Source organism: Pholcus phalangioides, unplaced genomic scaffold (assembly GCF_987345545.1).
Source record: "Pholcus phalangioides strain wild (caught in Gottingen) unplaced genomic scaffold, Ppha-v1.0 ptg000001l_1, whole genome shotgun sequence".
Classification (NCBI taxonomy): domain Eukaryota; kingdom Metazoa; phylum Arthropoda; class Arachnida; order Araneae; family Pholcidae; genus Pholcus; species Pholcus phalangioides.
Genome location: NW_028301594.1, coordinates 28,422,764 through 28,445,608, shown reverse-complemented (window position 1 = coordinate 28,445,608; position 22,845 = coordinate 28,422,764). Strand labels below are relative to the sequence as shown.

General features: G+C 33.2%; 1 protein-coding gene across 1 annotated transcript; it reads left to right on the top strand.

Moving 5' to 3' along the window:
* The first annotated feature begins 879 nt into the window (after positions 1 to 879).
* On the top strand, positions 880 to 21,685 carry LOC149090273 (phagosome assembly factor 1). Its single transcript, XM_089233693.1, has 13 exons — positions 880 to 1,401; positions 6,042 to 6,124; positions 9,185 to 9,268; positions 10,489 to 10,532; positions 10,676 to 10,755; positions 12,535 to 12,614; positions 12,738 to 12,835; positions 14,137 to 14,249; positions 14,901 to 14,977; positions 15,683 to 15,823; positions 16,505 to 16,708; positions 19,303 to 19,434; positions 21,329 to 21,685. Exons 1-13 carry the CDS (start codon positions 1,338 to 1,340, stop codon positions 21,383 to 21,385), a joined length of 1,257 nt encoding a protein of 418 aa, XP_089089819.1. The 5' UTR covers positions 880 to 1,337; the 3' UTR covers positions 21,386 to 21,685.
* Positions 21,686 to 22,845: the final 1,160 nt, after the last annotated feature.

Here is a 22,845-nt window from a genome sequence, read left to right as displayed (position 1 = left end):
AGTCGTGTTTGAATCAAATATAACTGATTCTCGCTAAATGTAACCAATTACATCCAATATTTGTCTATTAATTCCTAGAATTTAGTAAGTGTCTAGTTTTACAGTCAAATTACATTCTTATGACATTTAAAAAAAAAAAATCAAACATTTATAAACTTCACTTTAAAATACGGAAATCAGATGACAGCACCAACTGGAGCCGCTCAAGTGTGAGATAAGTTCCTGAGCAGTGATTTTTAAGGCCTGGAAAATACTGTAAACCAAAGCGTATTATTAATACGCTTTGCTGTAAAGCCTCTGTTCTGGTTGGAGAACAATTCTTGTTCTTGGTTTGTATAAAAACTTCATCTGTTGTGAAATATGTAGGCCTATTTATATTTGAAAAATTACTAATAAAAATTATCTTCACCCACAATTTCACTTAAAATCAGGAATTCAAGTAAGTTTTCTGTGAAAATCTTAGAGGAGAAACAAGGCTTATATTTCTTCTCAATGGTGAAAATGCAATAATTAAAAAAAAAAACTGATGTGATGTCAAAATCAAATCAAATTGAGAGTCTTATCTTGCGTGGCCATATGACTCCTATTTCTGGAACAGAGTTGTTTTGTAGTATTTGGCCAACTCATTATTCAAATCATTTCGTCAAGTGTCCTAAAAAAGCTCATTTTGAATTTTTTGAACCGTAAATTTGTTGTTCAACGTGAATTGTTTCCTTAATAAAATGTCCCGTGTTTTCTAAATATGGTCAATACCAAGGTTTATCATGACAGAAACAATTATTCAAAAAGTGCTGCCATCTATCCAACCCATCGAGAAAAACTTGGTAAGTTTTCGGAATCAAACCAAATTGGAAACACTGATTTTTTTTGACAAAGCAAGGGTGTGCACATCTTAAAATCCTAACCGAACAAATTTTATTGTTGGTGTCGAAAATATACACCATATTGTGCTATTTAAAGTATCCAGAACTGCAGATGACCAAATTAATAAAGTCACTAAAGTGACATTACTCGAAGAGGATTGAAATAACCAATATGATAATGCAGTTTAAGATATTATGACCAAAAAAATGGTTTTTCAACACAAATGGTTGTCGATTTGATAGTTTTACTCAGAACTGGAAATGTCCGATGTAAAAGTATTGGAACGAATGAGCACATTTCCATACGATCCTTACCAGAAGCATAAGAACTCAACCCAGCTGTGTGAGTTTGTTGTGAAACAAAGCATGTATTGTAATAACGCAGATCTTGTTTTTTGCATCGCATCATAAGCAAATCTAAACAAAATTCGATGTTTGATCGGGGCAGTCCCAGTTTATAACTGAGATAAAATCATGTTAGAGCTGGAAGTTATGCCCGAACGCTCTCTGGGCAACGATCAGTGGGAGCTCGTTTTAGGTGAATTTTATTGTCATTTTTAAATTATTATTTGATTTGTATAAAGATCTTGGGGGAGATGGGACTTATCTACTAATCTGAGAGATACAGGTCACAGCTCTTGATGCGTCATAAATATATATCGGATCTTTATGTGTGTGGGTTAAGGTGAAGACTGCGCATTATTAATTGCTATGGCGTTGTTTTATTCTTTCCTTAATTATATCTACGGTTTTTCCTGAAATTATGTTACACTCCCAATTTCGTAATTATCCAGCCTTTGTAGCTAATCGCGACTGATCGATATGTTAGCGTTTCAAGTTGCAAAGAGCTTTGTAATAAAAGATAAACTTTCCCCCCCTTAATTTCCTCGGCTTTGCTTCTTTGTTTACACAGCCGTCCTTAATGTGGTGTGCATGGCCTCACCACGCCCATCACTGGTGAAATAAAAATGGGGGAAAAAAATACGCTTAGCTTTAGCTCACAAGAAAAGTGATGCCCTAATCAAGATTTTTCAATGATTTTCTCAATGAATATCTTTCTCGTTATCTGAAGTTTGGTGGTTTAAGGGCACGTAACAAACACCATTCTCAGCAACTCAAGCAACTACGAGCAAGCATGGTATATCCAGAAAACATGGATGACGCATGCTTTTACATTAAAAAAAAATTTCAAGCATTTGTCATTCTTACTTCAAAATGTAAAGGGCAGATGGCAGCACCAGCAAGATGGGGGAGGGGGGTTTCTCTCTCTGGCATAATGTGTGTCAGTTATAAGAAGTAGGATTACCAGATGTCCTCTTTTCTGATGTCATTTCAAGCGTCCTACGTTTCGGAAAATTCGCCCCTTTTTGTCCTCCTTTTCAGGTTTCTGGAATTATTTTTATTTTCAAGTGCAATTTTTTTCCATTGACTAATTTTTTCCTTTTTTTGTTGTATTTTTAGTGGTTTGGTTTTAGTTGGGAAAAGTTAGTGTTGTAGCCAGTTTTATTACTCAGAGTAGGGGTGCCATCTGTTGAGAAAAGTGACATTAGTAAGAGTATATGCAAGCGTCCTCCTTTTTAAGTTTTCAAATCTGGTAACCCTAGGTATTGGTGGTAGTGCACTTGCCTGGTATGCAAGAGATAGGTTTGATTCCTTGAAGAGAGAAGACATTTTTTTACCTGAGTGGCATGGTGGTAATATGCTACTCTACAACCATGAAGGTTGCCATCACATCCCAGGCTTGAACTAGGTGAAGAACATGAAAATATATTTTCCCTAACGAGCTTGAGGTGACCACAGATAGATGATGCCTTCATTTCCAACCCAACTCGTTAACTGCAGTGAATTGCATATAGCTATGTGGCCGGAGTTCATGTGTAAATATGTTGGCTCCACACATACACTTAGAACACGCATACCAATTTGTTAGGAATTACATAGAGGAATGTGTAAGACATGGACTCACATTCTGGAGCAGGGCCTCTATATTGGGACATTTGGCAGGCTCCCAGAAAAGACTTTTCACGGGCCCTTCAACAGTGAATTTATAGCATAAAAAAACAAAAAATGATGAGGATCATCCTAGACCCCCATGGCTAGAGCCCTGTTAGCCCCGCCTTTGGGGGGGGGGGGGCCATGGTGTACGAGGTGCATGTATGCTCAAGTAAGCAGTCATAGTTTGGTGCTTTTAGTGAAATTTGTCAGGATTAATGGCAAGGACAATATGAAACATCAAAGATCATAGAGAAAAGTTTGTTAAGACACTAGGGTGGTAGTTCTAAAACTTTTTCTACCTGTGATGCCCTTGGCCTTGTCATCGTTTATCCGTGCCCCCCCCCCCCCAAACAAAATGGTCTAAAAATGAGTCATTTTAAAGCATTGAAGAGGCACACATTAATTTCACCAACTTTTTGTGATGATCTTAGGAGTGCTGACACATGCTTTGAGAACTTCTGCACTAGGGTGTTGGCAACATCACATCTTTTTTGTGTGATCGAAAAATTTTTGATAAAATGGCTCATTACTTGGTTTCTCCGGTTATTGGGTATGTGCAAACAATTATTTGCCCTGAAAACCACTGTTTAAATTATTAAAAAGATACAAACATACTACAATGAAAATCCTGTATAATGATAATCACCTTCATAAGGGACCAATACATAGTCTTGATAAATTTCATCTATAATGGTAACTATCCTCTAACAATATATGTCCCCCGTCCCTTGAGTATCCTTATATAGGTGTTTCCAAAGCAATATAAATAATAATATTGTTGTACCATAAAACCCCTCTTAATGGACCCCCTCTTTCACAGCCAATTAATAATTTCCCCTTGTATAGTAAAAGTATGCATTTTAAGCCCAGTGATTAAAGGTCATCCCTCTTTTATGGATAATTTTTTTTCCTCACGGTGACTGCAAAAGAGAAAATTTACTGTATAATATAATCAGTTTTGAGTCGTTTTTAAGTAAGAGGCACACTATGGCATTATAGCAATTATGACTACTTAACCGTACTTGCACCTTATATACAGATGCTCCTGTAGCATATCTTACAAGTCGGTAATTCCTACATGTCAGAATGTGTGTTCTGAGTGTATGTGTTGTTTCTAATGCACTTCATGTTAGCAGAGTTGTGCTTGTTTCATGTTCTTGCTGTCATCTGTCTTCCATATTTTGAAGTAAGGATGGTAAATGCTTGAATGTTTATTGAGCCATCTCGCTGAAGTAAATCAAATTTAACATGGATAAGATAGGGATTTGCTTTGGAAGGATAAGAAAAAAAAACACCCCAATTATAAGAGCAGCAAAATAAATTTTATCAATGTTCAAACTTAATAATTATCGTCAATTTAGACTATATGAATAAATTTAATTAATATCTTTTACTTCTGCCTTTTCAGTAGATACCTCAGATTAATTCTAGTGAGTGTGGATGTTTTCTTTCCTGAAGAGCCTGATATGATATATAGGGGCTGATAACTTTTTTTTAATGAAAGCAGTTGAGATTCAGCTGACAAGCAGCATTTTTCATCTCTTTATAAAAACTTTAGAAGCAAAGTTAGAGAATTCTAAACATTTGTCGCAAATACAACAATTCTGGATCCATTAGGATAGTTTCTTAGATTAAAATTCTGATTGTATTGTCTATGTGTTACAAAAATATACTCATTAGTGAGTTCCGGTACGATTTATGCGGGGCTGGACAAATCGCAGGTGCCAGGTAGCCATAGCGACTAAAAAATTGGTATTGCCTCTTGAAATTTTCTTTCTCTATAGTCCGTTTCAGGTTAACTTTGCAGTGCAGAGAAAGGTAGAGAGTGTATTCCTTCGCCACAAAATATAGTTCCCATATATCGGATGCTTACGATGATCATTTATGCAGAATATTTAAATTTTTTGAATGGTTGAAGAAAATACTGAAAAAATATTGTTCTGAATCAATCTTTATTCATTTAAGAATTTTAAATTAGAAAAAAAAATGGTCACCATTATACGTGAAAAGATTTTTCTCAGTGAGAATAAGCTATACCTTACCGCGACCGCGCATCGATACATTTGTTGAAAGGCTTTCGTTGTCATAGCAACGTGTGATGCGGTTCCCTCGTAGCTTCCCTTCCACTGCAAAGTTAACCTGAAACGAACTATAATTACTAAATTGTGGATTGAGAGCAGCCCAAAATTTGTAGCAGGAATTTGTATATATCTGCCAACATGAAAGAGGGTCACGGTGCCCTCAAAGTCAAATGAAGCATTATTTTGCACCTTTTTCTTCGGGTAGAAATTTTTTTTCCATGCCACCTAAACAATTGTTCTTGTGCCTAGATTTTTTTTTTTTTTTGCAATTTGTCCAGTCCTGTTCCATTTTGTCCAAATTTGTCTCGTCTATATCAACAAATCCTAATTACATCCTACCTCTAATTTGCGAGCCCATTTTCAGGGTTAAAATTAAACTACAAACCTAATTTTGTGGGCCCGCAATTTGTAAAATTAACTTTTCAAAATCATGTTAGCAAAATCATGTAAAGCCAGATATATTTCTGTAATGCAGAAATAATCAAGACTTCTATTGCCTCAAGGTGAATTCATCAGTTGCTATTCATCTATTCTAGCCAAATATTTCTCATTTGCAACCAGTAGAATATTATGCAGGGGTCTGTCCAGACTTTATTTTTAGGGTCCTGTTTTGTGTGAAAATTTTCCTAATTTTTGTGAAAAGGATCATTAATTTCGTGAAAATAAGTAATTTTGTGGAAAGCGAAGAAATGTATTAGATTGATCACAAAAGAAATGAAATTCCAAATTTATGGTTTCATTAATTTTTATTTTGTTAAGGGTCTGTTTTTCAGGTCCTGAATTTTTTGAAGGAGGATTTGTTTTTAGGTCCAGAATTTGTAAAGGGTTGGGAAAATGGACCCAAATTTTGGCTGGATAGACCCTGTTATGCTTAGTTTTCCTAGGGCAAATCACTAATCTGCTAGGACACCAGGGCAGATCGTCCTAAGTGGGACATCTGGGCACCCTGTATAATTAGTAGTTCCTTGTGTATAGGCATTTCAACTTTGAAAACTACTTTGATTTATTTTGCTCAATTGAGTACATATCTTATCTTGCTCATATTTTTCTAACGGCCAAGGCTTGTCTATTAACCAAAAATAAAATTCTTGATTTCACACAGGAATGGCGTTCAGCCAGGTTGTTCATGCATTGCAGCAACAGTTTCAGTCTATCCGAGGTATTCAAGTTTTGTACAGCGAATTGGTAAGTGTTTGCAACTAGAAACAATTATAGCAGTTGCAATTTTTTTTCATTTGAATCATATTATTAAACGATTGTTTTGTTTTATTTATTCCCTTTTTTTGGGGGGGTGGGGAATATGATCTTTTATTTGGTTTTCAAAATTTAAAGGCAGTACATATTGCAATCCAAGATCGGAAGCAAAGAAGGGTTCAATTCCCAGTGAAGGCAACTGACTTTTCTTCCTAAAGCTCACCTTGATGTATATGTATTTTCTAGATATGTCGTAATCTGAGGAAAAACATTTCTCTTTGTAACCTGAAGGATGCTTCATCATCTCAAGATTTAACAATGGAAGGACTAATTCTCACATGAAAAGGAACCCTTTCTGTAATTTCAAAAATTCTACTGATTCACATTATAATTACCACAGTGAAAATCGCTAAACCCTCTGTATAATTTTCTACTTCTTTTCAGTTTTTTGCAGTGAGCTGCAGGATCAACTGAAAGGAGGAAGTCCTGCTTTCCTGGTTGTGCATGGGACACAATTGCATTACCAACTCATATCTTTTATTAGGAGAGAGTCAACCTGAGTGCCCACATTGTTAAAGTTCATTGTTCACTCTAATTATATGCCAACATAACCATCGTCATTTTACTACCGCTTTCAGTTGCAATCACAGCTTAATTTGTGACATTTTATCACATCTTTGCATCATCATACATCTCACATTTTTAAATTCATCAAAGCCATTTGTTTTTATAACAAATTATAGTTTTTACATTCTGCATCATTTTTTATATCATATATACAGTAGACTCTCAACTATACGGTCTCTGTACTAAATGGCCTAATTAAAAATTAAAAATAATAATTCTCTGTGATTCCGAGCTACACAAAAAAGCTGTTTTGGGGTGTGGCTGCACAAAATCAACCATTGAAATCTCCTGCAATGTGCTAGCCAAACCTCAAAACTGGACTGGTTTTTTTGCGGGTTAAGAGCGTAAATGGAGGGACTTTGCATCGCGGAAGAAGGCAAAAGGGGGAAGACTTCAGTCATCTACATCAAAGACTTTTAAAAAACTAAAAGCTGTGAGTTTTGACTTTTTCATCTCAGGTCTGCCATTTGCATTACCATTCATCAATGTAGAGTGAAATAAGTTTAAATAATTTTTGTGAAAGTGGAACTTATGTTTTACGTTAATGTTTTGTTTACTTTTAACCCTCCCTTCTGACACATTAGACCAGATGGTCCAGAGTCTATTGACTTTTTTCCTGGCATGACAGGAGCAAATTTTACCTTTCTTGTTGGTCATTTGTTCTAGCGCAGTTTGACCGAATCAGTCTTTTTTTCCCAAAAAAAAAAAATCTCATTTTGTGCAGGTGATAGTGCTTTCTCCCCAGCTCTGAACATAATAAACAGAAGACGTGAAATACTCTAGCCTTTTCTATTATTTATACTGTATTCATATTCCTTATAAGGGGTGGAGAGAAGAGGAATTTCAAAAACCATTTTTCCCCTATTCTTTCTTTTTTATCAATATGTTAACAAAAGCTGGCTCCGTCCACTGGTAACTGATAGACTGGTGTGGGGGAAGGAAAACATGTTGAAGTGTGGAAAAAACATCACTACCTCTCTGGGCTTGTCATTGCCAAAATAAGGCAGTTTTAAGGAGGTGAGATATCTTGGGATTGCCAAAACACAAAGCATTTAGTTAGGCGAGATGTCTCATAATTGCCACTGAGAAAGTTAAATATCATTTACCTGTGAATATATATACAGTGGAACTTCGGTTAATGAGCAATTTGCATTACGAGTAAAACTTTTGTGTTTGTTCATTTATTTTTACGTTATCACAACTGAGTTGATGATATTTTGCTTCTGCCCACACTCGTGTTATGGAATTGCGGATAATAGTCTCCCATAAATTCTCTGGTAAGCGCACCTCACTCGGAAAATTAACACTTGTGCGAGTGTGAATATTTATGATACGAAACTAGATGTAGTATTGTAGCCATGAATACATGCGCTTGAAGTTTTTTTTTTTCAAATTCTGCTTGGAGAAAACTGTGGGCTGATTTGAATTATTGCACTTTACTTTGAAGGGCTAGCTCATGAACAGGAGCCACTACTTGTTAAAGAGATTGTGTGATTGGGGAAGAGAGAGAGAGACCATGGACTGGGGGTGCATGAGAATGGCATTCAAGAACTAGTGGTGAAAAATGTCTAGGAGTTGACGATAGATGAATTGATGGATCTCTTTTTCACGTACAAGTTTCGAGCAAGTGTTTATGGACGGTATCTCATCTGAGAAAGAGAGAAGTAAGATGTCCCACTCACATAAAATGGGAGTAGAGGGATGTGTAATCTGTGCAAAGCTCTGTAGAAAAGAACCACATAAATAAAGCTGTAGCAGTATGCGAGCAATGAATCACTAATGAACACTGCAATTTCCCATTTCCTAGAAATCCTAAAAAGGGGGCAAAATTAGGTGTCATTGGTAAGGCTCTTTTTGAAAGTCATAGAAAAAAAATAAGTTTGCAAACAACAGGGAGTCTGTAATCCCTGTTGTTCTGTCTCTCTATCTCTAAAGTCTGTCCTAAACGATAATCCTCCTCTCTCTCTATCGTTTAGAGTAAGTTAATAGTCAATAATGTTTGTAAAAATTATTGTATTGTATGCTTATTTATGGCGTTATTTATATTATGTATATTTTACTGTATTACATATTATTATTGTGATTAATTATTGATTGAATGCCGTTTTTATTAGTCATTTTTATGTGAATGAATAATTGTGGAACGAATTATCAGAGTTTCTATTATTTCCTATGGGAAATTTTAATTCAAATGACGAGCTATTTAGATAACGAGCATGTTGGTGGACTGAATTAAGCTTGTTAACGGAAGTTCCACTATAATATGCATGATTGGGAAAAAAATTGTCTTGCTAAAAACTGCATTTTGAGTAATTTTTTTAACGACGAAACTTAGAAATTATAATAATTTAGTTCACAATTGTTTTTTTTTGTGTGTTGTGAAATATGTGATTTATGATTGTGTTTTTTTAATTCTATTTTTAGAATCCACTGGCAATGGATCTAGTATTAAACCTCTCGCAAGATGGTATCAGACTAATATTTGATCCTCTATCACAACGACTAAAGGTACTTGTATCATATTCATAAATAATTGATTTTTAATACAGCAGATGTGGGAAATTGGCAGATGAGTGAATCTTTATTGAGTGAAAATTTTCCTCTTGTGCTTGTACTACTCTCTACAACATTAATTTTTTCCCATAAAACTAAAATAAAAAATTAATTTACATACTATATTTACACAATATACTACAATTTACTAATATACACAATTTTTTCAAAACTGAAAGGAAAACAATGAGGAAATTATGTATATTCTGAGAATGAGATGGCTTTTTTTTCTCAGCCCAATGCTTCAAGGAAATAGAATTTTTTCTGGATATTTTTCCCAAGGTGAACTTGGAAAGAAAAGTCATCTGGTCTCCGCTGGGAGCCAAACCCTGGTCCTCTTTTAAACCGGGTAAGTGCACTACCAGACACAACCCTGCCTTCCTTATTTCACACACTTTGGCATGACATGCTGAAGTAGAAATATTAGTAGCCTCTCTTAACTTCAGAGACTGAGACAGCTTTTTTTCAGACCAATACTTCTGGGAAATAAGACCTTTTCTGAATATTATGCCAAGGTGAACTCGAAAAGAAAAGTCTTCTGGTCTCTGCTAGGAATTGAACCCAGTTCCTATAAGGAAATAAGGAAGGCAGCTTTGTGTCTCCAGTGGCGTATATGGTGCCCGAGTGGCATGGTGGTAAGATGCTCGTCTACCATCGTGAAGGTTGTTGTCAGGGTCCCGGGTTCGAACCCAAAGGGAGGATATCAATAAGATATTTTACCTAACGAACTCGAGGCGACCACTAATAGACAGCGCCTTTGCTTCCAGCGCATCTCACTAATGGCAGTAAATTGCATTATAGCGGTATGGCCAGAGTTGGTGTTTGGTGAAGTAGTGGTGTATATGGTAGCACACTTGCCTGGTTTGCAAGAAAACCTGGGTTTGATTTCGGCCAAGACTAGGGGACTTTTTTCACCTTGCTGAAATATCCAGAGAAATTCCCTATGTATATTCTGTATTATCAAACTGCTGGTTTTAATTTATTCCATTGTATAAAGTAAATACTGTTCAACTTACATTATATTAATGATTCATTTCATTCTTGCATTCCTTGTCATAGGCATTGCAAAACAAAATATGAGTAGTGTATTTTCAATGATGTTTATTACCTGTAAAGTTTTTAAATTTTTTATTAGATGAAATGCTTTATTTAATGTAAGTTTTTATTTATTCTAGATTATCGAAGTCTATTGTATGAATAAAGTGAAACTAAAATATTGGTAAGTATGTCTTTTTTGAAAGTTCTCATTTTATCATTTATTACAAGTTGAATTTTTTGATTAATTACATTTCAATTTTTATTATTTTGAAGAGGACATTGCTTGCTAGATGGCTCAAATAAGAAAATTCTTTTTTCTAATAGTGGTAATGTATTCTGTTCTCCTGAGGTGCCACCAACATTGGAGCAGATTGATCATTCTTTTGGTGCAACCCATCCTGGAGGTCAGCCACTGCTTTTTTTTAATGCATTATATTTCACATTTATTTTTTGTCTCAATTAGTTTTTAATTTTTTTTCTATCAAAACACTCTCTACATATGCTGCATTTGCATAATGTGGATTTTTACATTCTGGCATACTTTTATTATAAATAGTGAAAAGTAAGTTTAACGATTTTTGATACTATTTTTATTGCCTAGCTTTATTGAATATTTTGATAACTCCAGTGATGCCTCAGCTAACCAATGCCACGGCTACAAATTCTTTGGCTAACAAAGATTTTTTCTGCTGTCTTTCAGCCTCGACTGATAAACATTTTTGTGGATTTGGATGCACATGCTAATCTAAAGTAGCCTCATCATAAGCTGAAATTTTGTACCAATCACCATCAGAATGACTAACTTGAGCCCAATTAATTTATGCCCACCTTGAAATCATCTTTCAGATGAGATGTATCTCCACTTTTGTTTCATAAGGTTTTTGAATCATTTCATGTGAAATAAAAGATTAAGATAAGAGAAAATGTGCTAAAATGTACTGAAAGGAAAAGGGATGACTTGAATGTTTTCAGTGCACACATGGTGAAATTCTTCAAATCATCAAATTGAATGGTCTGGACATTCTAGGAGCTTGTCTTTCTACTGCACTTATGCTCCATTCTCAACAGAGAATGAAGCAGACCACATCACATAGACGGACACAAATGAACCTGACTGGGTTGTATGTATAGGCTGATTCTCTCTCTCTCTCTCAGGATGGGGGGGGGGGATTATCCTCATTCAGTGCAAAAATTGTATAGCCATAGGCAGGAGGGCGGAGGTGGACATCTTCCCCCCAGGAGAAGCCTGTTTATGCTTACGGTTGTACGCATAGCGTAAAATGAAAAGATCAGGTTCTCATCTGCTTGTGAATTGTTGTGCATTTCAGTCAATTTTAGACATAGGTCAACCTTTGTCCTTTTTACAGTGCTTTTTTGAGTGTTTTATGAAACTTATCTTCAAATTGTTGGTGCAACCTGGAACAAATTAAACAATTTCAATAGCGACCTATAAGAAATTGTGTTTGGGCATAGAAGATTTCAGCTTACGAATGTGATTCTGGAACTAATTATATTTGTTAACCTAGGAATCACTATAATATGTTTATTTCACTGTATTCCAGGACTGGACAAATCACTAAAATTTTGCATGCCTGGTTGGGCCTGTGACTTAAAAAAAAATACATACTTGACTCAATATTTCACAGCTTTGAGTGCCCGCGTTGAGCATGTGGTTGAAAAGAATGCATGCCTGGTAAAAAATTTTACATGCCCTCAGCATGTTGGGCAATAGATTTGTACAGTGATGCTGTATTCGTACAGAGTTTCCATTTGATAATGAAGTACTATGTAGACATAAGTAGGTAAATGAAAGATTATGTTTATAAAAATATCAAATCATGTGGAGCTTAATTATTATTTTTTCTCAATGTTCCAATTTTCAAGAAAACATCACAATTTTTTCCCCCCTATTGATAGGTGTTAATTTATTAAGCATTTTTGAACTTATTTTTTCAAGGTTTTCATCAGTTTCGGTACCTAGCTAGTGAACCATAACATTTTTGTCACATTGACCTATGATATTGTATCTCAAAGTATTCATAGTAGTTTTAATTGCATGATTCATCTAATTTTGGTGTGTAAATATTACTTATCAATGTGATTTCTCTCAAATATTAGTTATATAGTATTGTAGTTATAAAATCACTAAAAGGAATGAAATCACTTTTTTTTGTGACTTACAGAATACCACTCATCGCAGCAAGTTTTTGTGCTTAATTTCAGAGGTTTAACTTTTGCTTTTGCCATTGATTCAAAGCTACAGGTGAGAATAACAAATTGGGTTAATTTCTATGTTTTCTACTGTAGGTCTATATCGATACATGTGTTGATTGTTTTAGACATTCTATTTTGGGGAAAAAAAAACAATTTTTAATTTAATTTTTAGCCAAGATATGCCCATGGTTTGGGCAGTCTGCAGTTTGGATCACATCCAATTGTTTCAAAGATGTCAATATACAGTGGCAATAGTCTGTCTGAAACAAGGTGAGCCTTTAGTGTCACACACAAAATTCTTGAAGTATGAAAATATAATGAATTTTTTTTATGCTCTAGAATGGCGTAATGAGCCTTAATCTTTTAGGTACAATACAACAACAACATAAAACTAGTTTGTGATATGCTTGTGTGACTGATACATTGCATCCAAGTAGAGTGTTAGATTGAATGTGCCACTGTCTATGTTCTGGAAATAGTTTCTATCACGAGTAACATTTTCTTGCCCATGCAGCTTGTCATTGCACTTACCTTACAGGATTATTAGCCTTTTATAGGCTCGATTCAAATTTGCATTTATTTCCTTTCACTTTTCAACCTGTATGTTTTGAGATTTTGATTTTTTTTCATGAATTTCTGGAAAATTTTTAAAAATGAATTCTTTCTCGAGAACAAAGTATTTTAGAAAATTAAATTTACAACATAAGTGCTGAAATATAAATGGTTTTTTTTTTCTCAATTAAGTTTGGAATCCCAGGAGGAGGAACAAAAACGAGACGTTTTCATGAACAAGAAAAAGAAAATTTTAATTTATAGTTTCAATGTTCCCTATTGGGAACTTGGTCTTTAAAAGTGTGAACAAGAGTGGACAGAAAAAAAGATACAAGATTCATCGAAAGACTGGTTATTTGTGGAGATAATGATTACAAGGAAGAAAATTCATCACTGCCCCCACGGGGACTCGAACCCCGGTGTCTCTCGCTTGCTGGCCAAGTCTTTCCAGTCTCCAAGTCTGACCAGTCTTTCGATGAATGTTGTATTGACAAGTGGAGAGGACATTTCTATATGAAAAAAAAAAATGTTTGACAAATCAACAAATTTAAAGTTGTGGACACTAGCCTTAGAGCTTTCATGGCAAGCCATGTCTGGAGAGTTATTTTTGATTGATAAGTGAACCTGTCACAACTATTATTAGGTATATCCAATGTTTTCCAATCTATCTCCACAAAATTGTGGGGCTACATATGATGTAAAAGGCCACATCACATTGGTGTATGAGCTTAGTGAAATCACACTATAGTATACTATTATACCATTTACGAGAAACCACAAATTCTATCAGATAAAAAAAATTTTGAAAGTTAATTTTGGGAGCTTGTCTTAATCTCTTAATTTGTTTTACTTAAACAAATCAAAACTTATGAGCATATAGTTGTGATTATTCGAGTCAGTTTTTTTCTTTCATTGGATGAGTGAATGTTTTTTTTAAATAATTTAAACATTCAAATGTTGAAAAATATTCTGATTTAAACTGAAACTGATTCGATAAATATACTTATTACATACTTTAGAGCTCCTCCACTGCCAAACAACAGCTTTTGTAATCACTGCTATCTTGAGAAGCTCGACGTTCTGAGAGAAGACGATCAGACGATTGGAATAAGAGTACAAATGTTTACAGAAGGTGAGTTGGATCTGTCTTTTTTTGTAGGACAAAATAAATCAAATTTTCAAGTTTGTTGTTGAAATAAAATAAAAAAAGCATGTAAAATCACCCAAACTAATTGGATTAAAGAGCTGTGATGAGTTCGAGTTTTCACAAAAGGTTATTTCTTTAACTCTAGATGTTGGCATGATGAGATATTAAGTTGTCTTGTAGTATTATATTCTTCCACCAAGTTCAGTTCTTATAATAAAAATTAATTAATATAAGTTCTTATGAAAAATGTTGCTGTTGAATTTAAATTCGATTACTAAAAATTTATTGTTTACTCAAGCATATTACTGTCAAGTATGCTGGACAGTATATTAATGTCCAGTATTATTATAATACTGTTCATACTGCTGTCAAATAACAACAAAGTTCTTTTTTATAGTGTCACCAACATTCCCCTCATTTTTTTCCCCCATGTAGATCTGTTGTTTTTTTTACTCCAATGAAATATTTATTGATATTTTGCATTCACAAAATTTACTCTGCTCAGCCTTGCATTTATGCAACAACTTGGAGCGAAACATTTGTCAATCCTGTTTTTTTAATTTTCTTTTATCAATAAAATTGTTCTTTTAGATCAAAAATTGGTAGTAAATTTTTTCAATTCATTTTTTTTCTTAGCTTTGGGACCAAATAAACTCTTAGAACTGAGAAAGCAAACTCTGGTGAAGACTGTCAAGTTTGGGGACTCAGCCCAGGTAATAGCAATTTGTTTCTATTGTAATTTTTCAAGTGATATTATGTTTCCTAATTTCAACTTAATTTTTTTAGTGGAAAGCAAATTTGCTTAGTTGGCATTTATTGTTGTTTTTTTGTGGTGTTATTAAAATATTTGCACTGTGTGCATAAAAAAATCAAACTTTATGTGAGAATAAAATCATTATCTCTAAATATGGATTCTAAATGCAATGCTGACATTTTTAAATGAATGTTTTTTGAAAGCTTGCATTTTTAACTAGCTCTCTGGTGATTATTATACAGGGTGTCTCAGCAGGCTGAGATACCCTGTATATAAACTTGCATTTGTGGTTTTTCTCCAATAAGCATTATTTGGCAAATATGTGAAGTTTTAGTTTATGAGTTTGATAATAACTATACTTAATATCAGCTGAACTGAAACTGCCAAGTTATTAATAAATTGAATAAATATATATAGCCAAAAATAACATTCTTCACTAGAGGAGAAAACCAATTTACTTAGTAGGGCACCTACAATATGAGCATAATTTTTTGTAGTATTTGAAAATTATTTAAAGTCTTTACAATCTGATTCAGTTTGGAATGTATACATTCTTTTCCACTGAAAATCTTGATTTTTGGTGTATTGGCAATTACATGGTTTTCTTTTAACTCTTCAATTTCTGTTACTCAATCTTTCTTGTTCTTTATTTTTTTTACAATAGGATGTTACAAGTGCCTTAGGTTCCCCAAGCAAAGTATTCTACAAATCTGAAGATAAGATGAAAATACATTCCCCAAATTCTCATAGGTACCGCAAATGGTGCTGCTCTGATTATTTTTACAATTATTTTACTTTGGGATTGGTAAGTATCATAAAATATTTTCCTTATGAAAATATTTTGAAATCCTTTGATTATATGTTATTGTCCTATTTCTACTTTGTAATTATTCCACACACATATTTTTATTAATTATCAGTATCAGATAATATCAATAGTTTTGCATACTAAAATGTACAAAAAAGCAAAAACGTTATTTTTTTATCTTCTCATTTTATTGTTCTTATCGGAATTGATTGTTCTAATAGATGGCTAATAGAGATATGCAATAATTTCTTTGTAGCATAATCCCCCATCCTCCCCTTCACAACACCAATTATTCATTATGATGTGCATTGTCTACTTCATTGAATATGAATTTTCTTGATCGTATCCACATTTTATGTAATTCATAAAAATTCGACACATTTACTTTGTTTATTCATGTATAACTTTGATATTCTAGTAGGTTTGAAAATTTTGTGTCTTTCACAACAGAGGTTTGAAAAACCGAGTCTTCTGTTTACTTCTTAATGACTGAGAATATTCAATATAAGCTACTTATGCTGAACTCTGATTAAATAAATTGATTCTGTGATTAATCAAAATACAAAGACATAGAAAAATTTATCCATGAATATAATAGATAATTTGCTTTCAAAAACCTGCTTTCTCCTCAGTCATATTTAATTCATGAAAATACTTAATTTTCTTTTTCTTCATTAGGACATTCTTTTCGATGCAAAGAGCCACTGCGTAAAGAAGTTCATACTGCATACTAATTATCCTGGCCACTACAATTTCAACATGTACTTCCGTTGCAACTTTAATCTGCCCATTTTGATTTCAAGATCTTCCGAATCAGGAGGTCCACCTCCTCTCATTGGTGTGGCAGAGCAAAATGAATTTACTATCACTGCCTTCACAAAGGTGAATATGCAATTGTCAATGTCTAATTATTATTTTTTTTAAAGATTATATATTATCATAAGCAAAATTGTAACTTTTTAATGAAATGGGAAGAAAATTATTTAAATCATTTGATAATTTGGTTTCATTCAATTTTTATACAATTGAGAAAAAAAACTGTATTAAAACTAAATTTTGATGATTCAAAGTAATAATAAACTTAACTACCACACTTCAGGAAAAAAATTAGTTTTATCTATGAGAAAGCTTGGGAAAGTATAATTATGGTCATTCATTTTATAATTTTGAATAAAGCCTTTGTGCTTAACGGAGAAAATATTGAACACAATACCTAAATGGCTTCTTTTATTAATGGTGCCAAAATATGATTAGTGCAATGGTCAAGCTTTTACAAATCTGACTGCACAACTACATTTGATAATTTAAATAGATTGACTTCTTTTGTGCATCTTATTCATTGTGAGTGAAGGTTTGAAATCAGGTTGTTAGTTATATTTGTTTCTGTGCAGAAATTGGAAAAACATGGAATAAGCATTGCATTAATGTATGAACTAGTTCACCTAATATTTATGTACAGTAGATCCTGATTATAACATTCCCACTTAGAACATTTTCCAGCTTAGTATGACTTACTTTTGTAGGCCCAACATTCACTAATACTCTCATTGTGATTCTTCATTTAAAGCAGTGTTTAACAAAGTGGACAATGGAGAAAGGAATTATGGTCAGGAGGGGGGGGGGGCATGATAGAAGCTACAGAGTTAACATAGGATCCTATGAGTTACTTGAGTTGGAGGGGGCAGTGATGAAAGAGAAAAAAAATTCTGATGGAGACGATGGAACAAAAAGTTTGGGAAACTCAGGAAAATGGGACTTATATATATACACACACACACACACACATACATATATACACATACAGGGTGGTAACTATAAACCACCTAATAATTATGCACATAATTCCTTGTGAAAAACTAATATGGAAAAGTGTTTTCAGTTTTTTGATCTGACTCATAATTAATGAGTTATAATGCTTTAAAAATTAATCACGTCACTTCAAAATCCTGCCAAATTCACCAGTCTTACACCAAATGTAGAACTTGGCATTTTTGGAAATGCTAAAAATATATTAACCCCCACACAGAAATCCAAAAAACGAAAGATATAAAAACTAGTTTTCTTTTCACACTTTTCGGGAAAGAGAAAAACTTTTTTTGTAAGTCAATCAGAATATGTTCTTTGCATCTCGCAATGCTAGCGTTATAAAGGTTATAGATAAGCATTAGTCATTTTGTTTTGTTCCCAGAAAGTATTGAATCTATTTTTTTTTTTTTTTTTGTTATAATTTCTAATTTTATTTGATTTACCATACAAGAATATTGCATGCTGAACTACCCTTGAAAATTTTTGAGGGGGGGGGGATGAAGTAATTCTTCAAAATTATTTTCTCAAGTAATAAACTGGCTCTAATGATTACCATAAAACAACATTTATGAGTAGATTAAAATAGCCAAATTTTAGGACAGAAAAAATATTCATGTTGCCAAAGGAAATTTTAATAGTTTTAGGGTATATTGGGGCTGCTGATTTCAAAACTGGTGTTGGTTTTGCAGAATCGACTCTAGTTTCTGAAACAAAGCATAATATCAATATTTCAATATGCAGGTCTTTCACTTTGCAGCCACTAATTTTTGCATGGAAATGTTTCTTTCAACTTTTTATTTACTTTCCTATTTTATTCAACACATCATCATATTTATATTATTACCAGACCTCAGTGATATTTATGAATTGATATTAAGCTTATTAATGATTTACATTTGACACAGTTTCAATGTGATTTTTATGCTGCTTGTGGCATGAGCGGATCTAGAGCTCATTGTTGGAAGGTGTGACTTTGTAAAATAATAATAACCCCCCCCCCCCCCCCATAGATCAATACCTGGCTTATGGTATTACCATTGAAATGAAACTTTCACTTCACCCCAAAAACTAGAGCCGCTTCAAAAGCACCCTAAAATCACTGAAACACTTTTCCATATTAGTTTTTCACAAGGAATCACACTTGCAATTAGTAGGTGGTCGATAGTTACCACCCTATATATTGGAGAAAAGTTGTTTAAAGCATTTTCTCGCAACATATCTTTCATAATTTCTTTAAGAACATTATAAGCAAATCCACATTATAATTATCATACTTTTATCTTCTCAGTTCTGATTGTTTTTTTTATATATTTTTTTCAAGAAAAACAGCAAAAAAATATCATTCCTACCTTTCGTGCACTTGATTGCATGTCTGACATCATGCGAAAGGGTCACTAACACAATTTCTAAAAATTTTGTATTGTCCTTAGACTGATTTGATAAATAATTAAACATGTGAAATTTTAGGGTTCAATGCTGATTTCTTAGTCCTTATGGTGATCAAGTATCTGGGATTTGTCAGCCCTGCTGTTGATTTTTTTTATTAACTTATTTTAAGCATGAATGATTCTAGATTTATATAGATTATATATTATAGATATTTGTGTGATATACATTATGTCAAAAAATCTGTCCGATTCCATTGGTATTTATATTTTACATATTTTCAGTGGGATACTTTGGAAGAGCATTTTATGAAGCCTCTGGGAAGACCTGTGGTTCTCAATAGAGCATCAACTCATAATGCAACCAATCCTTTCGGCTCTACATGCTGTTATGGTTATCAGGATATCATTCTTGAGGTTTGTATTTTTTGCAAATCATGGTCAGTGTGAAAGTATGATTTTTTTATTTTGTACATATTCAAATTCAATATATATTTTAAATGTATATTTTGGTATTTATCATAATTCTTCAGCTAACAAATGCCTGCAGGATTCTCTGTGACCGGGAAAGTCAGAAATTAAAAATGGTCTGAGAAATAGTAAAATGTTTGGCAAAAGTCACAAAAATATGCAAATATTTGATAAAATTCAGGGAAAAGTTCTTTGAAGGGTAAAAAACATACAAAAATTCTAAATTTGAAAGGTTAAGATTTTTAATCATTTTTTCCAGAGTTTTTATCAGAGAAAATGAGAGAAATTTGTTAGTTTCGGTCAAGGAAATGGTCGAGAAAATTTTGCTGGAAAGAAACCCTGACCTTCAACTTATGAATGGGAAATGAAATTAATCTATGAAATTAAAATGACAATCAAGAAATGAATTATAAAACTTGTGTATAGTAGAGTGATTAGTATGTTATCCTAAAAAATCAGTGTTATCCTAAAAAATAATTTGGAAGAGTGATTTCACTCTTCTTTGAAATTTTAAAGGGTAGTTTTGCAGAACAAGGGTTTATTTTTATGAAAAACGCAGAAATAACTCCATGAAAAAAAATTACCTAAAATTTGAAAAAGTATTTTCACTCCTCAACGAAATTCAGAAGAGTGAAATTGAATTTTGATGCATGAATCACACATCTAGATGCATATTGACAAGCACGGGTCTGTATAAAACAAACTTCCATAACAAATTTTTCTTAATTTAATGAAATTTATACCACAATGCTCATATTTCTGTTAATTTATTCTGCGTTGAGAAAATTACTTATCGCATTATTTAATTGTGTATAACAAATTTTTTTATGAAAAATAAGTGATTTAGTGATTATAAAGGTAGACTGCTGAATTTTATTTATTTTTTTGAACTTATTATATAATAGTTTATTGAAAAAAAGAAAAATGCAATATATATATATCTTGTGTGTAAAATATTGTGTGTGCACTCACACACACACACACAATATTTTACTCAAGGGATCACTTGATCCGTTCAGACTATACACCATAAATTAAATTATTATTCATTTAAGCTAAAATTATCTAATTCAAAATTCAATTCTGGTGAAGAAAATATGAAGTGAATAATCTGCATAATTAACGTACTGACATTGACGTGTGAAAATGTGAGATGATTTTATTTTTTTCAAATGTGTCCTTATCCCTCTGCCATAGTTAAATCTGAGACAAAATATTGAAATATATAATTGGAATTGAGTTATAGTTTTGTGTGTGTTTGCCATAATTTTGTTTGATAAATAATCTTGGTCAGCTGTTTGCAATCTTTCGATTGATCAGCTAGTAGATTGCCACCCAACTTTTGGCCCATCACAGGACATTTTACTATGACCTTTTTTCTTTTCCTTTTTCAAAATTCTTGTAATAAATATCTGTAAAATCATAAATTAGAAATTTTGATTATAATGACATCAAAGTCAAAATATCTTCGAACAAACCATCAGGAAGTTCCAGGAGATTCAGGGAGGTATGGTAGGGAAGGCAATTTCAGAAGAAAATGCTGTTCTGTGAATAGGCGTTTTATATTTTACAAGGTCAGAAGCATTACTTTTCCATTTTAGCTTTTGCTCCCAGGCACATGGGGGAGGGAGGAAGAGAATGCCCTTCTGAATCTGCCCCAGAGGGATCTCTCACCATACATCCGAGTCAATTTTTAGTGAGTGAGAAAAAAAATACTGGGTGGCTCACGCATGCGCACCAGTCAAGTTTCGACTCCTGAACTGCGTTGTCTGTATGTATTTTGATCGAAGTTGAATTTGTGTTTGTGAGGTTAATGCTTCTTTTATCATTTTTATTTCAGGTAATGCCAAATAATCATTTAGCATCTATCACATTGTATCAGAAGAAAAGAAAATGAATATAAATTGGCAAATATGTTGATAATTCAAAAATGAAAGAACTAAATATGCTGCCACTTGTATTACCTAGTCAAAGCAAAGCATTGAGTGCAGTGGTAATAATGAAAGACTGAGCTCTGACTTACATCAAAATCACAAGCCATCTGGAACAACAAAGCGAAGAGAAAATAATGCATCTTTTTTTTTCTATCTATACATTGCTCAATAAGCCATATTGCATAGTAAACGATGGGAAACCTGCATTGCCAAACTTATGAGGGTAGGGAGGCAGTTTATTTTCAAGTTTTATTGATATATATATATATATATGTATATGGACGAATAGAGAAGGTGTGTGAGCCCACAAAATGTTTTTAATCATTACGTATATCCTTTCATCCACACATTTTACAATGCCTAAGTTATTATTATTATAATTTTTATTTTTTGTAATTGTGTTTTGTATTTAAATTCTTGAAGAATGAATTCATCTCAAGTGCAAAAAATCTTTTGCAAGTAAATTACAACGATTCATCATATTTGCAAATAGTATTCAAATATTTTAGTTGCAAGAATTTTTTAAACAAATTTAAAGTCCATTTTTATAATTTATTTCCTGGAACTTTACAAGTATGTCTTGAATAAAATGTCTGTGTAAGTTTTTAAAAACCTGTTTCATTTACTGCATATTCAAATATAAGATAAGGGGAAGTATTTTTTTTTTAATGGCATGAAATTGTTAACATCTGTTTCATACAATTGAAACCCGACATAGATGAACCCAAAATTGCAAAAGAACCACGGCTATAACTCCCCCTATAAGGAGTTTTTCTTTGTTTCTGCTACTGATGAATGAACTTCATATAGTTCCAAAACGCGTATAGCTGTGGTTCTTTTGCAATTTTGGGTTCATCTACGTCAGCTTTCAATTTTATTATCTAACCCAAAAGGTAATTCATTTCTATCTGTTTCATATTTGTAAAATTCTATATATGAAGTTAGGTTCACACTACTAAAGCTGAGGACTGTGTCAGTGGACTTGTTCTGCTTTTGTTCATCTCATTTGGTGTAGGTCCTCACTACTGCACTTGCCTGTTGGGCTTCTGTTTGGGAGGACTTGAAATTCAAACATGAATCATAATAAAAATAAAACAAGGGGTCAACTCACAAGTCATGTGAATGACTTGTGAGTTGACCCCTTGTTTTATTTTTATTATGATTCATGCTATTGAGTGGAAAGGATTGGTCTAAAACCTAACATACTTACTCTTGAAAATTGTAACCAGATACCCATTACCACGAGGGTTCCCTAGTCATGCTTGAGTAGGCCGATGTGCTAAGACAGTAACACTGTTATGGCAAGAAGAAAGACCAAAAGTGGTCTTTTCTATTTTTTGAGATTTGGAAAAGATCGAAAATTTAGAGCACTGAGTATGTCAGACTTACTTTGAACAATTCGTTTTTCTTTTCCAAGCTCAGA

Bases quoted from the DNA above. Each gene is read 5' to 3' on its own strand.
- LOC149090273 (XM_089233693.1), top strand. From the start codon at position 1,338: ATGTTAGAGCTGGAAGTTATGCCCGAACGCTCTCTGGGCAACGATCAG. The intron at 1,402-6,041 runs GTGAATTTTATT...GATTTCACACAG, and splicing joins TCAGTGGGAGCTCGTTTTAG to GAATGGCGTTCAGCCAGGTT. The intron at 16,709-19,302 runs GTGAATATGCAA...ACATATTTTCAG, and splicing joins CTATCACTGCCTTCACAAAG to TGGGATACTTTGGAAGAGCA.